Genomic DNA, 13,564 nt, shown 5'->3' on the forward strand with positions numbered 1-13,564 from the left:
TAGGTTACAAGCTTAGACAACCTATAGATTTGCATTGTGATAATAAAGCTGCAATTGAGATTGCACATAATCCAGTTCAGCATGATAGGACAAAGCATGTGGAGGTTGACCGTCATTTTATTAAAGAAAATCTTGACAGAAAGGTTATTCGTTTTCCATTTGTAAACTCAGAAGAGCAGTTAGCTGATGTTCTTACTAAAGGAGTGTCCAGGAAGATATTTGACAGCTCAGTTGACAAGTTGGGCATAATAGATATCTATGCACCAACTTGAGGGGGAGTGTAGAATAGCTGTAAATCTTATGTAATTATGATTCTTATTTATTTAGGTTATCATGTAATTATAGGAATGCTTGTTTCCTATTAGGGTTAGACTACTCCTCTTGTCCTTGTATATATACCCCTTTGTGGGATGAATAGTATTATTATTGAAAACCCTAAAATCAAAGTATTCTTTTCTACTCTAAAGGCCTGGACAGACAATCATTGGAAGAGGGCTCATAGATTCTCTGATTCTCAAGTAGTCTAAGCATTGAGAACAAGCAATTCACCACATGTTATCATACATAATGGCTTGGACAAATGCAGACTTTGAGTTGAGAGGAGTTGAGAAACTTGTTTCATTGTTGGACGAGATTCTGGTCTAGCATTCAAGCATGCAAATGCTATCTTAAAATGAGAAAGCACTTCCCCTGCAACTTGATGTGAAGGAGGGGAAATGCGCTGGTCCAAAAACTCCATAATCGGCATTTGATGGGCAGGTGATGCAGATGATGATGACAGTGACGATGACTGTGATAATAAAGATGGGAAGATATCTTCTGGATGCCTTCTCATAATTATTTCCAATGTTAACACTCCAAAGCTATAGACATCACATTTCTCATTTACTTCCATTGTATAAGCGAGTTCTGTGCCACCAAAAAAAAAAAGCTCATTAAAATGGAGTTATCAGTATTTAAAACAAAGTCCGCTAAACAAGACAATGCAGAAGAATTACTTTTTTCCAAATTACATGTTCAAAGTCTTTAATTGGTAGACATATTCAGTCACTACATAAAACAAAATGAATCCTTAGATATCTCTGTAAGGCATAAAAATAATCATTGGCTTAAAATAAAAGCATAAAGATTTTGAGTTAAAGAGAACAGAGGAAAACAATATTTACCTGGTGCCATATAACCATATGTGCCTGCAAGGGCAGTCCAATTAGCTGAGTCTGGGTTTAAGAACTTAGCAGTGCCAAAATCTGAAACATAGGCCTTGTATTCAGAATCCAGCAAAATGTTTTTGCTCGATATGTCCCGATGTACAATAGGTGGCAATAAATCATGGTGCAGATAGCACAAAGCATTAGCTACATCTTTCACAATATTCACCCTCTTACTCCATTCCAATTCTTCAGCTTCATGATCGTTGCTCAGCACTGTGGCCACGCTACCCCTTTCTAGATGCTCGTACACCAAAAATGAGTCTCGCTTATGTGAACAGAAACCATAAAGCTTCACAATGTTTCGATGTCGTATCTGAGTGAGTGCCCTGATTTCATTCAAGAATTGCCTCTGAAAATTATTGTCATCACTGCATAGCAGATGGAGTTTCTTCACAGCAACTACATTGGTGGATGACAAATTTGCTCTGTAGACACTCCCATGTCCTCCCCTTCCGATGCAGTATATGGAATCAAAATCTTGTGTTGCCTTTATGATTTCCTCATACATCATCTTTCCATTATAACCTAATATGGAAAAAGAAATTTCTTTATCCCTGTTGGTTTCTTCCCCATTCTGGTGCCTCTTCTTTCTTTTAATCACAAAGACAATTGCGAAGATAGTAGCTAGAAGTGCAAGTGCTGCTAGAAGAGAGAATGTGATTAGAAATTTATGTTTCTGGTGCTTTCTAGAGCTTTGTATAGTACTGCAGAGTTGCAACGCTCCACCCTCACCACACAAGCCTTGGTTCCCTTGCAATGCTACTGGCGGAGCATCTTGAAATGCTGTGCTATTGGGAAGTGGACCTTCCAAGTCATTGTAGGAAATGTCGACAGCCGACAAGCTGTGCATGCCTTCAAAGCTTGCTGGAATGAAACCAGAGAGATTATTGTGGGACAAATTCAGCTTTTCCAGACTGCCCATATTACTAATCTCTGAAGGTATCTTACCAGTAAGTGAGTTATGACTTAAATCTAGTTCAGAAACATGATCTAACTTCCCCAAACGAAATGGAATTCCTTCTCCGAACTTGTTGTTGCTCAAATTCATGTGGTTTAATTTGAGGAAGTCACCTACAAAGCTTGGAATCGACTCATTGAATCTGTTTGTGGATAGATCAAGATATTCAAGATTAGCCAATGACCCAAATTCGGAAGGTATAGGACCAGAAAGTTGATTTTCATTCAACATCAACTTTTCCAAAGAAGTCAACCTCCCAAATTCCTTTGGAATAGTCCCATCCAAACAATTAGAAGAAAAATCGAGTACATGAATTTGGGTTGCATTGCCAATCTCAGGCGGTATGCCACCAGTAAGGTTGTTTCCCCCAATCAATAGGGACCTCAACTGTGGGCATTGTCCCCAGTTGCGAGAGATTTCACCATAGAAATTATTCTTGCTCAAATCTATAAAATCAAGACTCGGATAAACACCAAAGTCTTGGGATATATTGCCTTCCAATTGGTTCCCATCAAGACGGAGTCTGACTAAGCTCGTACAAGTTTTCAAGCTTCTGGGGATTGGACCAATCAAATAGTTATTGGTTGCAGAAAAATTGCTGAGTGATCCCCCTTGGCAAAGGTTTTGGGGTAAATGACCAATAAACTGATTATTACCCAGTTGTAGTTCACTCAAGTTTTTGAGAATTCCTATTTCTTGAGGGATTGAGCCAGAGAGATGGTTGCCCAAGAGGTTTAAGATTTCCAAGTTGCTCAAGTCGCCGAATGAAGTGGGAATGGAACCACCAAGTTGATTGAAGTTTAATTCCAAGCTCACAAGGGATTTCAAGTGGCCTAACTCCTTAGGAATAACGCCAGAAAGCTTATTTGTAGATAGATGGAGAATGGTAAGATTTCCCAAATCACCCAAGGATGTTGGGATTGGGCCATTTAGTTCATTATAGCTCAAGTCTAGACTCACAATAGATTTCAACTTCCCTATCTCTATAGGAATAGTACCAGAAAGCTTATTTTGAGAGAGATCGAAAATGGTAAGATTTGCCAGATGACCAAATGATCTTGGAATTGAACCATTGAGTTGATGGCCGGACAAATCTAGCCGTACTAGAGATTTCAAGTTCCCTATCTCTCTGGGGATAGTTCCTGAGAGCTTATTTATAAAGTCTCTCTTATTACCACTGAGCTGATAACGGGAGAAGTATAATTTTACATTCCCCTTCTCTTTAGCAAAATGATCATCTATAGAAAGATATAGAGGATAGTTACTTGAAAGGCTTAATCGCTCAAGAGACTTCAAATTTCCTATTTCTGAGGGGATGGAACCAGAAAGATGATTGTTGAACAAGTACAATGCTGTTAGCCCTCTTAAGTTTCCGACACTTGGAGGTATTGAACCTGTTAAATAGTTGTCACTCAACCACAACATCTGCAGGGATTTCAGATTCCCTATCTCATTAGGAATGAGGCCAGAAAGTTGATTCCTGGCCAAGAACAGAAGAATTAGGTTTTTCAAGTTTCCGAAACTTGGAGGTATTGGACCTGTTAAATTGTTGTCACCCAACTCCAGATCCCAAAGAGATTTCAGATTCCCTATCCCATCAGGAATGGGGCCAGAAAGTTGATTTGTGTACAAGCACATGTAATTTAGATTTTTCAAGTTTCCGACACTTGGAGGGATGGGACCTGTCAAATGGTTGTGTTCCATATACAGTCCGATCAAACTAGATAGATTTCCTATTTCTGGAGGAATGGCACCAGAAAGCTGATTTGCATAGAGATACAAGCTGGTCATGTTGGTCAAATTACCCAGAGAAGCCGGAATAGACCCTTCTAGCTTGTTGTAGCACAGAGTAAGCTCGTAAAGAGACTTGAGCTGGCCTAATTCTTTGGGAATTGAGCCGTGTAAATGGTTTTCATGTAGGTGCAGGACTTCAAGATTTGACAGAAGACCAATTTCTGGTGGGATCGTTCCAGTCAAATTATTAGAAGAGAGATCAAGATAGATGAGTTTGGAGAGGGAACTTATCTGTGGTGGGATGTAATCTTACCATTAAAGCTGAGTTCAAAATATTCAAGATGAGGGAAGGACGAGAATGGAAATTCATGTAGCGTACCTTGTATACCAGAATTGCTAAGGTTTATCCTGTTCACCCATCCATCTCTGTTGCATGAAATACCAGTCCAAATATTGCATGGCGTAGATGAATTGGTGGCCTCACCAGGAAGGTGAGTCCACGAGGTGAGGTTATGATTCTCGGTTTGATTCTGAAAGCTGGCTTTCCATCGGAGAAGAGCTTCTGCTTCAGTTGAATCAGCAGAAGCAAAAGCAAGGTTTGGTAATAACAAAATCAGCTGAACATGCAAGGTAAGGCAAGCTAGAAAGTATACTATACAATCATAAGTTGAAGGTCTCATGGCTTTTTTTTTTTTTTTTATCTTTTTGTGTGTGTACAAGACTACAAGCTAGGTTACAGACAGGGGCGGATCCAGTATGTAAGTGGGGCGGGCTAAAGCCCGTCCGAAGATTTTGGGCAAAAAAAAAAAACTAGATGTATATATATATATTTTTTAGTTGGGTATTGTCTATAACTCCAGCCCAAGCCCGTTCACTCTACTAGTCGACTAACTCGACTTCGATTCTTCGAGACTTCGATTACTCATTTACGCTCCCAGCCTTCGACTAACTCGCCCGTTCATCACTTCGTCAGTCCTCCTCCTCCTCATCACTTCGATTGCAGCTCTGGCCTCTGGGAGTTCGATTCTTCGACTGCGCTCCAACCCCAGTTCATCACTTCGTCTAATCCGACCCTCGGGCCTCGGCTGTCGACTCCTCCAGTCCTCCTCCTCTTCTAAACTTCTGCAAATCTGCATCTCTGGCCTCTGGGCTCTGGAATTCTCGACTTCTCCAAGACATCAACATCAATTTGGGGCAATGATTCAATGTAAGATTTTGTTTAATTAATTGAATCAATCCAATTTGGGACAATTTATAGGGTTTAAGGATTGATGTGAAATTCATGTTCCTAGGTTGTATTCAGGTGAAGATTTCATAGATTGAACTCATTGAAGAATGAAGATTTCATGGATTGAACTCATCTTCGTCTCATCGTCTGGAATTCTGAAAATCTGGTATGCAAATCTGCAATTTAACATTTTATTGTTTAATTGTTGTGGACTGTGGGTTAAATGTGATGTGGGTAAGTGGGTTTGAATGTTTGATTAATTTTTCCCTATGCTTTATAGATTGATTTGTCTAGTTCTGACTATTCCTGTTTCTACGGCGACCACTGAAAGAGCATTTTCAGCTATGAACATCATTAAGAATAGACTTAGAAACAAGATGGAAGATGAGTTTCTTGGTGATTGTATGGTCCTTCATATTGAGAAGGAATATGCTGAATCTATTGACAATGAATCGGTGATCAAAGAGTTTGAAGCTTGTGGAACTCGTAGAGTTAGATTTAGTTAGTTTAGGTTCTTGTATTGCATTGCACGTTTATTTTGTTATTGATTTTGTTTTTTAGTTTTGTATAGATATGCATTTGAGGGGTAAGGCTCACTACGTCCCCCCTTGACTAGGTGTATATTTTTCTTAAATTAATAAAATTCTCTCGCACGGTCGAGATTCTCTATAATATATATATATATATTTTTTTTTTTTGTTGAAGAAATCCCAGCCCGTCCAAAGTTTCAATCCTGGATCCGCCCCTGGTTACAGATCAGGGCCTTCTTTATAATGGCAGTTGCAAGTTTTTTCCTTGCACATTCCATTTACAAGAGTCGCTATCAGAGTTAAGCGTCTTGCTTCTTTTCTACATTATTAATAGCCTGTCATTTTCAAGTACTCCAGAGTGGACTTTCGACCTGCAATTATCTTTCCAAGTGTAAAGTAATCGGAAGAAGACTTGAACACTTGACTCTATCCCATTTCTACTTGAACAATGTATGGTTCATCTTTTTTGTTTAATTGAATTAATGCATTATTATTATTATTATTATTTTACCGGAAATAAATCGAAATACAGACCCATAGGGTGAACGTTACATCTTATGACATATATAGTCATCCTTAGCGTACCAGGGAGGCAGGGAGTAATTCTTTACAAGGTAATAATCTTAGATCAGTTAAGGCTAAAAAGGCATCCCATTAATTAAGTTACAATGGTAATGAATGTAATTATATCAAGTTGCAGATCGATACCTCTGTTGAAGATGATCAGGACAATTCCTACTATCAAATCGTCATCTAATTTTGAATTTCAGCTCCACAAAGTTCTTAATAATACAATTTTGGTGTTGTGACGGTGTCGATAGTGAACTACTCTTCTCAACTCCATGATTTATCCAATTCCAAAACTTATATGAATTAAACCAATCAAGGGTCAATTTGTATCCAAACACATTAATTAAGGTTTGAAACGATTAATGTGCACACTGAGCCCGTATTAAAGTATACAAACTGTAGAATTTATATCTCATTTTTCATCATTGGTGATTAGAGTCGTCGGAAAATGCAAAAAACCCGTCGGAAACACCAAATCTCATTTTACTGTTGTGGAAGCTTGGTTGGATAACCAGATTTCATAGTTAGATTCGAGTTGTCGAGGTGGTTCAGAAACTATCAACTCTACACCCAGAGATGGCCAAGACGGTGGAGGTCGATCCCCATCGGTTTTTTATCGCGGACGAAGAGATGGGTTGAGAGTTGTACATTATTCTGACCCAGACCAAGCGGAGTGGGGTTGACTGTTTCGAGACAGTCACTACCCAAGGCAGCCAAAATTAAAAGCACAATTTTAAGTTATTTTTGATTTTTAGAATTGGGTCCTTGACCTAAACACCAAAATAAGCAAAAATTATCCCACTTATCCCAGCAACAGATTTTTATTCCCAGCTACCCAATTTAACATAAAAAGACAACTTTATCCTCACTCAAATTAATAAACTACCCATATGCCATTGATCTCTCTCTCTCTCTCTCTCTCTCTCTCTCTCTCTCTCTCTCTCTCTCTCTCTCTCTCTCTCTCTCTCTCTCTCTCTCTCTCTCTCTCTCTCAAATTTGCAGGAGTGTTGGTGCAAGCACTGAGGTGCAAGCACTGAGGTGCCAGCGAGCCTAGTTACACTTCATCGCCGATGAGACCGGACTCGGCTTCATATCAGCGACAACGAATTGAACCTCAACTTCCGTTTCTGAGGAGCCAAATCAATGTTGGATCCGACTACCTCCTCGACGGCTCGACGCTGCTTTCCTATTCGACCTCAACGCTGCATCTGAGAAACTGGAGTAGAGGACGCGCTAACAATAGTGGCCAAGGAAAGGTTTGATCCTCTATGATTTAGAGGCGACGAAGGAGCAAGGGTGAGGCTTGGGAAGTGGCAGGCTGGGGATTGATCGTAGAGGGAGGTGATAAGCGGAGGGTTGAGGCGGGGCGACCTGCAGTGGCGCCTGCAGGAAGAACCCGGAGTGAGCTGCGGTGGCACGTCTTCATGACTTCACAAAAGGGAGAAGATGTGTGGGTGCCCATAACATTTTCTGGGTGCCCAAATCAGATTTTTATTTATTTTTATTTTTATAAGTAATAGGGCAGAATGAAAGGAAAAAAGAAGAAGTTTTGAATGTCTATTAGGGGCAATAGACGTTTTGAATTGATATAATCTCTTCGTTTTTTTTTCTTTAATCAAATTTCTATTTGTCTAATTTTAGGAAGATTAGTTCCCATTCTGGCGACCGAAAGTTCTATTGAGGGGCAATAGAGGTTTAGTGCCCCTCTATTGGGAGGCAATAGACGTTTATTAGGGGCAATAAACTATTCTGGCGACCTATGAAATCTTCGACCACCTCTTTGGGGACCTCCGGCAAAGTTTTCAGAAAAATCCTATGGGCGGCGGCCAGTGACAGAAATCCAGCGACCTGTGATCGGATTCAAGCGAAGTTGGCCGGAATCTGGCGACAGGTGATCGGGCTCCGGCGAAGTCTCCTGTGGTTTCTCTCTCTCTTTCTCTAAGTAATAAATGGGTGAGGGTAAAATAGTCTAAAGTAAAAACAAAAAAATATTAATAAGGTATTAGGGAAGATTTTCTTAGAAGAATTAAAAAAAAACTTATTAATGAGGTAAGTGGGAAAAAAAAACCCTTAGAAATGAGGTAAATGGAAAAAAAAAATATGTAAACAAGCACTGTTTATTTCTCCTCCCATGGTACCTGTATAACGGCTAGAGTTTCAAATTTGAAATACACAGCCCACACCAAAATCAATTTCCCCCTTTCCCTTAAAAAGCCCTGAGAGCAAAACAGAGTGTGTGAAAAAGAGCGAAAAGTTTCCCCACTCCCAAACTAACCCGAACTTTCGATTCCACACCCCAACCCTAAATCCCCAATCCTTCTAGGGTTTCAATTCACTCTCAGACTCGCCCCTTGGATCGAACCCTTAGGCTTTCAATTTCTCTCATCCTTTCTTCCCATTTCAATCTTTCCCGCCGGTCTAGGGTTTCCGACATCAAGAACAGGCAAGAATGGATCCGCTTCCGCAAGAAGTCGACGATTACATCAGAGAGTCGATTGACCACACCCTTGGCCTCCCCGTGTCCACGCAGACTCTCGAGTTGAAGCTCCGGTGCTCGGAAGCCGCGAGGCGACGGCTGCGCGACCAGTACACGGTTCTACTCGCCAAATTGAAAGAGAAGGATCAAGCTCTGGAGCGATCTAGGGTTCGTGCGTTCGCATTCGTTTTGAATTTTTAGTTTTTTTTGGCTTGGATTGGTTGGGGTTTCTTATGTGTTTTTGGTTTCAGGCCGAGGCTTGTATGAACGCTCAGGCTTTGAGGAAGTTTGTGGAGGAGAATCAGAGACTAGCGGCGGAGTGTGCGCATCTGGTGAGCCAGTGCAACAAGTTGGAGAAGGAGTGCTCGCTCTATGATCATGACCGAGAGGCTTTGATGGATTTCGGAAACGAAGCGGACCAGAGGGCCAAGGAGGCTGAGTTTCGGGTCGAAGAGTTGGAGGATGAACTGGGAGAATTGAGGGAAGAGTTGAAGTTTTGCAAGAATGAATACGAGAGGCTTTCGGTAATTCTTTCTAACTATCTTTTATTGGTGTAGTTATTAGTTTTTCATGGATTGAATGAAATTGGACTTGTTTGATTTGATTCTTTGGTAATTAGCTGTGAGAGTCATTAATTGTGCAAAGTTATTTGAGAATTGAAGTTCTGTTGTTTTTCCTTTGTGCTTGTTGAAATGATTCCTGTGGCATGCTGTTACGAAATTCATTTGTTGAATTAGAAACAATCTAAATAGTTTGGATAGTTGTGCTTCATAATCTTTTATGTGCGGCAACTCATGTTCCATTGGAAGACAGGAGGAATTGTTTGATTGCTACTTTTGCTGAACTTGTCTGATATTCAGATTGTAAGGTTAAAGTTATAACTCCACTAAAAACACACCCGGCGCTCTATTCTTGTTTTCTTGGCCAATTTCTTTCAAGCATTTAGATACTTATTACAGTACATTGTATGGAAACTTGGTTTGATCTTGATGGGAATAATAGTAATTAAGGCAAAGTATGAGCCCAATCAACTGAAGCCATCAAATCATACCCAAAAAAAAAAATGATAATGTGGAGTATTCATAATTAGTTTTCTTCAATGTAGGACGTGTCTAGCCATGAATTATAAGTTCTCATGTTCTTTTGTTGCTATTGCAAAAGTTCAATGTGCATGTTTTTGCTGTAAGGGGTAGTAATCAGTTATTGCCTTATTGGTAATTGGTTTTGAAGAGATATGCCTAATGGTACCCTCTTTATCTCAATCCTTTGTAAAAACTTATCCTGTTGTCAATTTTTCAAGAGAGTAAATGTGAAGCCAGTTAGGGGTATCTGCTGAACACTGTGTATAGGATTCAGAGTTTGACAACTTGCGTTATCACTCAAACTTGAGCTTTACTCCCTTCCATCTCAGTAGAGTGCTGCTAGATGTGGAATTTGGGAAGCTTATTAATATAACTGTGTGTATAAGATTGGCACTTTAACCTAACTATAAGCTTTAGTCCCTTCCATTTCAGATTCAGTGCTGCTACTGTGTATATTTGGGACCAGGATTCTAGAAAGATATATCATTCTATAATTCTATCTCACTCTCAATAAAATTTTAGCATTTATGGAAAACTAGACCTAGTTTCTCATGAATTTTATTTTCCGATTTTTTAAAACATGAAATCAGAAGCTAATTTGATTGTCTTAATGCATGCTTTGTTGTTCTTTTTAGGAAAAATTTGAATCTAATTGCCGATTGATTTAGAATGTAAGTCACTGAGTCCATCGTATGCCACTCATTGGTTGTATAATGATTAATGAGAGATCATGTGGAATGTATATGAAGAATATCAATCGTTATCCCACTGAACGTATTAGTGACAGTTAGCAATGTCTGCATATGGGCAGTTGATTATTAGCTACAATTTACGTGACATAATATACCTGCAAATCTGGTTAAGCTATTTAGGTATTGTGTTACTAAGGTCATGTGGAACTTTTTATTACTGCATCAATCAAATAAGATTGGATTTTGTAATTGCAAAACAGGCTTAAATATCAGTAAGAATCACTTCTTAAGCAGATGTTGTATTTCCTGTTGATGATGATATAGAAAAATAGGTATTATGATTCAGAGTCTCTTTTACTGTGATTTTACTAAGGCTGATGAATATTTCTATGTTGAAGGTTGATTCATCTGCTGATGGCTCACCTGTTGAAGAGAAACTAGTGGAGTCTGTTTTAGCAATATTGACCAAAGATGAAACTGGGGCGGCATGTGCATTTTTGGAGGCCAATAGCGGAAATGAGTCATGTCAAAGGTTGCTAAATATGTGGAATGGGTGAGTTTGTTTACCACTGTGCATTGTTCCTTTCTGAGTTGTTTTTGTGGCAGAGTACTGTTTTACTGCTGATATATGGGTGTCAATTTCTATTTTCTGAAGTCAAAGAATGCTTAAAATTTATTTTTGTTTACGTGGCAGCTTGAGGCCGTCATCTCAAAAAGTTCTATCGCTAGTTGCTGAGTTGAAAACACTTCAAAAGAATAATGAAACACTTGAGAAGGATAAAGAACACCTAAGGATCAATCTTCTTTCTGCTGAAGAGGAGGTGAGAAGAGCAGAACGTATTCTAATATTGATTCTTCCACTTCCATGTCAAACCTGATATAGTGTAATGAACTAATGATATCCCATTTATATTATGATGAATGCAGGTCAAATTGCTTTTCGAAGAAAACAAAGTGTTAGATGAAGCTAACAAAAGATTACTGAAGCAGTACCGCAAGGAAAGAAACAATTCTGGTTCTGATGGAAAGCATACTGATGTATCAACGAAGGTGAGAGAAAGGGAGAAGAATAGCTTTGATTGCATGTTTTACTATGCTCTTATACTTTCCTTGGCATTTCATGTCCATGAAATTGTAGGAGGATCTAATTTTATGCATTCTCTCCTTTTGCAGTCAAACAAGCGAAAATCTAGCTCTAAGGTGATGAGCTGCAGCCCGATTCAGGGGAAGATCGATTTCAGTGACCAAGAATCAGCAAGACAACCTCTCTCACCCTTGCGTTGTAACTCCCCTAACTCAAGACTGCATAAAAAGCAATAGGAAAACTTCCGAAATAGTCTGATGTATATCTCACCTCTCATTTGTACCTTTCTCTGTACTCATCATATGGGTTGGTTGGCATAAGATTGCAGATTTTCAAATGACTAACAAAATTGTTTGTAACTTGTAAGAATCATTTGCCAAGTCTTTTTAGTGAATGGCTGGAACACATAGATTTACAGTATTATGAACGAGTACATTTTCTGTTGTACACAGTAAGAAATGGGAATGTCGTGAATTAACATTTGCATTACATGGTTACAATGGTACAGAGGCTTTAAAAGGCCATAATACTGTAAAAGGTATGAAAAATTAAAAACAGAGGCTTTAAAAGGTTTTGTATTGACAAAAATTTAAAGAAAAACGATAGGTTTGATGGGGATGATTGAAATTGCTTGTTGATAACATGAAAACAATAGGTTTGATGATGCTGACGATACATTGGTCGAAATTTAATACAGAAATGGTTGCAGAGGTGTTCATATTTTTTTTCAACCGATTGTTATTGTTCATTTCAAAACTCTACGAGAACAAGCCTCGGAGGTGGACAGTAATCTTGAGTCTCCGAATGATCTATGTTTCAAGTCCTTGAACTCTAGAAACGCATGTTTATGTCTCTGGACCATTGTTGAGAGTAGTTCAGATCACCTCCATAAATTTGTAAAACAAATTCACTTTTAGTTCACCAGACTTGCCACCACACTTCATGTAACAGGAAATAATTGAGGGGAATCATATATGAACAGATGAATGGTCACCTAAAATTATGAACAGATTATATGCTATTGGTAATGTTCGAGATCATATTGCTGTCTGCATCATTGCCCTAATTATCAAGTACAATTGTACTCTGGTGTGTGACTATGATGATACACACAGCTTATTTCTGTTCTCGAACTAGGAACAGATGCACTTCATTCAGTGTCTGTTCTCCAACACTACACCAAAGATGCAGTCAGAGTATTGAAGAGTTGGCAGTAACATATATCCCTCTCACAATTCTGTGTGTACAAATATAACTGATAGTTAAACGTTGAATTTACCTAAACCGGTGCCTGATGTTGGCTTTCTCATTACCATACTCAAGGTTACAGAATTCTGGTATATGAAGTTGAAACTACCAGAGGAAGAAAACTTGAGCAGATACCAATAATTTGGATTACTAAAAGCTAAACTACGCTTTTATTGTTCATTTCAGAAAAGACAAATTGAATGAATAGTGGATTGGCGATTCTGCCCTTCTTCTTTCTGCTGTTTTACAGAATTGCCTTGGCATGCTGCTCAGTGCTACGTGTGTTTGCTCTACGCAACGACAGCACGGGTGAGAGGGGGAGATAGAGATTCAGGTCGACCAGTTGGATAGCTGGATAGCTGGATAGAGAGTGAGAGTGTGAAGAAAAGTTACAACAATGCTGAAGAAAAGTTATCCAGGTATGATATTCAATTTGTAAACGTTTGGTTTACACGGTTTATGTGCCATTTACTATATACTAAAGTTCACTTACTGTTCATTTTCCTGTTCATTTAACAGTAAGAGATCGTTTCTACCTCTGGTCTGTTTTGTCAAAAACGCTGTGCCATTCTTCTGGGGGCTTCTCATTCGATTGCTGGCATTCTTCTAGGGCCTTCTCATCTCATGAGTAGGGATGGCATTAAAACCCACGGTACGGGTACCCGTGAGTAATTTTTCCTTTTGGGTATTTGTTAACGGGTAATACCCATAGTATATGGGTATGGGTAATTACAAAATACCCGTATAAAAA

General features: G+C 39.1%; 2 protein-coding genes across 2 annotated transcripts; one reads left to right on the plus strand and one right to left on the minus strand.

Moving 5' to 3' along the window:
- Window positions 1-523: 523 nt before the first annotated feature.
- On the minus strand, window positions 524-5,039 carry LOC112178386 (probable leucine-rich repeat receptor-like protein kinase At1g35710). The gene is made up of 4 exons (XM_024316540.1): window positions 4,854-5,039; window positions 4,283-4,520; window positions 1,167-4,211; window positions 524-909 (listed from the first exon to the last, which is right to left on the minus strand). Exons 1-4 carry the CDS (start codon window positions 5,037-5,039, stop codon window positions 524-526), a joined length of 3,855 nt encoding a protein of 1,284 aa, XP_024172308.1.
- Window positions 5,040-8,424: 3,385 nt separating this feature from the next.
- Window positions 8,425-12,014, plus strand: LOC112179663 (zinc finger protein DZIP1L). Its single transcript, XM_024318118.2, has 6 exons — window positions 8,425-8,875; window positions 8,959-9,231; window positions 10,880-11,034; window positions 11,176-11,302; window positions 11,409-11,531; window positions 11,655-12,014. The coding sequence occupies exons 1-6, from the start codon at window positions 8,681-8,683 to the stop codon at window positions 11,799-11,801; spliced, it is 1,020 nt and encodes a 339-aa protein (XP_024173886.1). The 5' UTR covers window positions 8,425-8,680; the 3' UTR covers window positions 11,802-12,014.
- Window positions 12,015-13,564: the final 1,550 nt, after the last annotated feature.

Source organism: Rosa chinensis, chromosome 7 (genome assembly GCF_002994745.2).
Source record: "Rosa chinensis cultivar Old Blush chromosome 7, RchiOBHm-V2, whole genome shotgun sequence".
In the NCBI taxonomy this organism is placed as follows: Eukaryota; Viridiplantae; Streptophyta; class Magnoliopsida; order Rosales; family Rosaceae; genus Rosa; species Rosa chinensis.

Excerpts from the sequence above, each read along its gene's own strand:
- LOC112178386 (XM_024316540.1), bottom strand. The coding sequence starts at position 5,039 with ATGCAGATTTGCAGAAGTTTAGAAGAGGAGGAGGACTGGAGGAGTCGA. Across the intron at positions 4,521-4,853 it reads ACGAAGTGATGAACGGGCGA|CTGATTTTGTTATTACCAAA; the intron begins GTTAGTCGAAGG and ends TTGCATGTTCAG. Across the intron at positions 910-1,166 it reads ATATGGTTATATGGCACCAG|AACTCGCTTATACAATGGAA; the intron begins GTAAATATTGTT and ends TTGGTGGCACAG.
- LOC112179663 (XM_024318118.2), top strand. The coding sequence starts at position 8,681 with ATGGATCCGCTTCCGCAAGAAGTCGACGATTACATCAGAGAGTCGATT. Across the intron at positions 8,876-8,958 it reads AAGCTCTGGAGCGATCTAGG|GCCGAGGCTTGTATGAACGC; the intron begins GTTCGTGCGTTC and ends TTTTGGTTTCAG. Across the intron at positions 11,035-11,175 it reads TTGCTAAATATGTGGAATGG|CTTGAGGCCGTCATCTCAAA; the intron begins GTGAGTTTGTTT and ends TTTACGTGGCAG.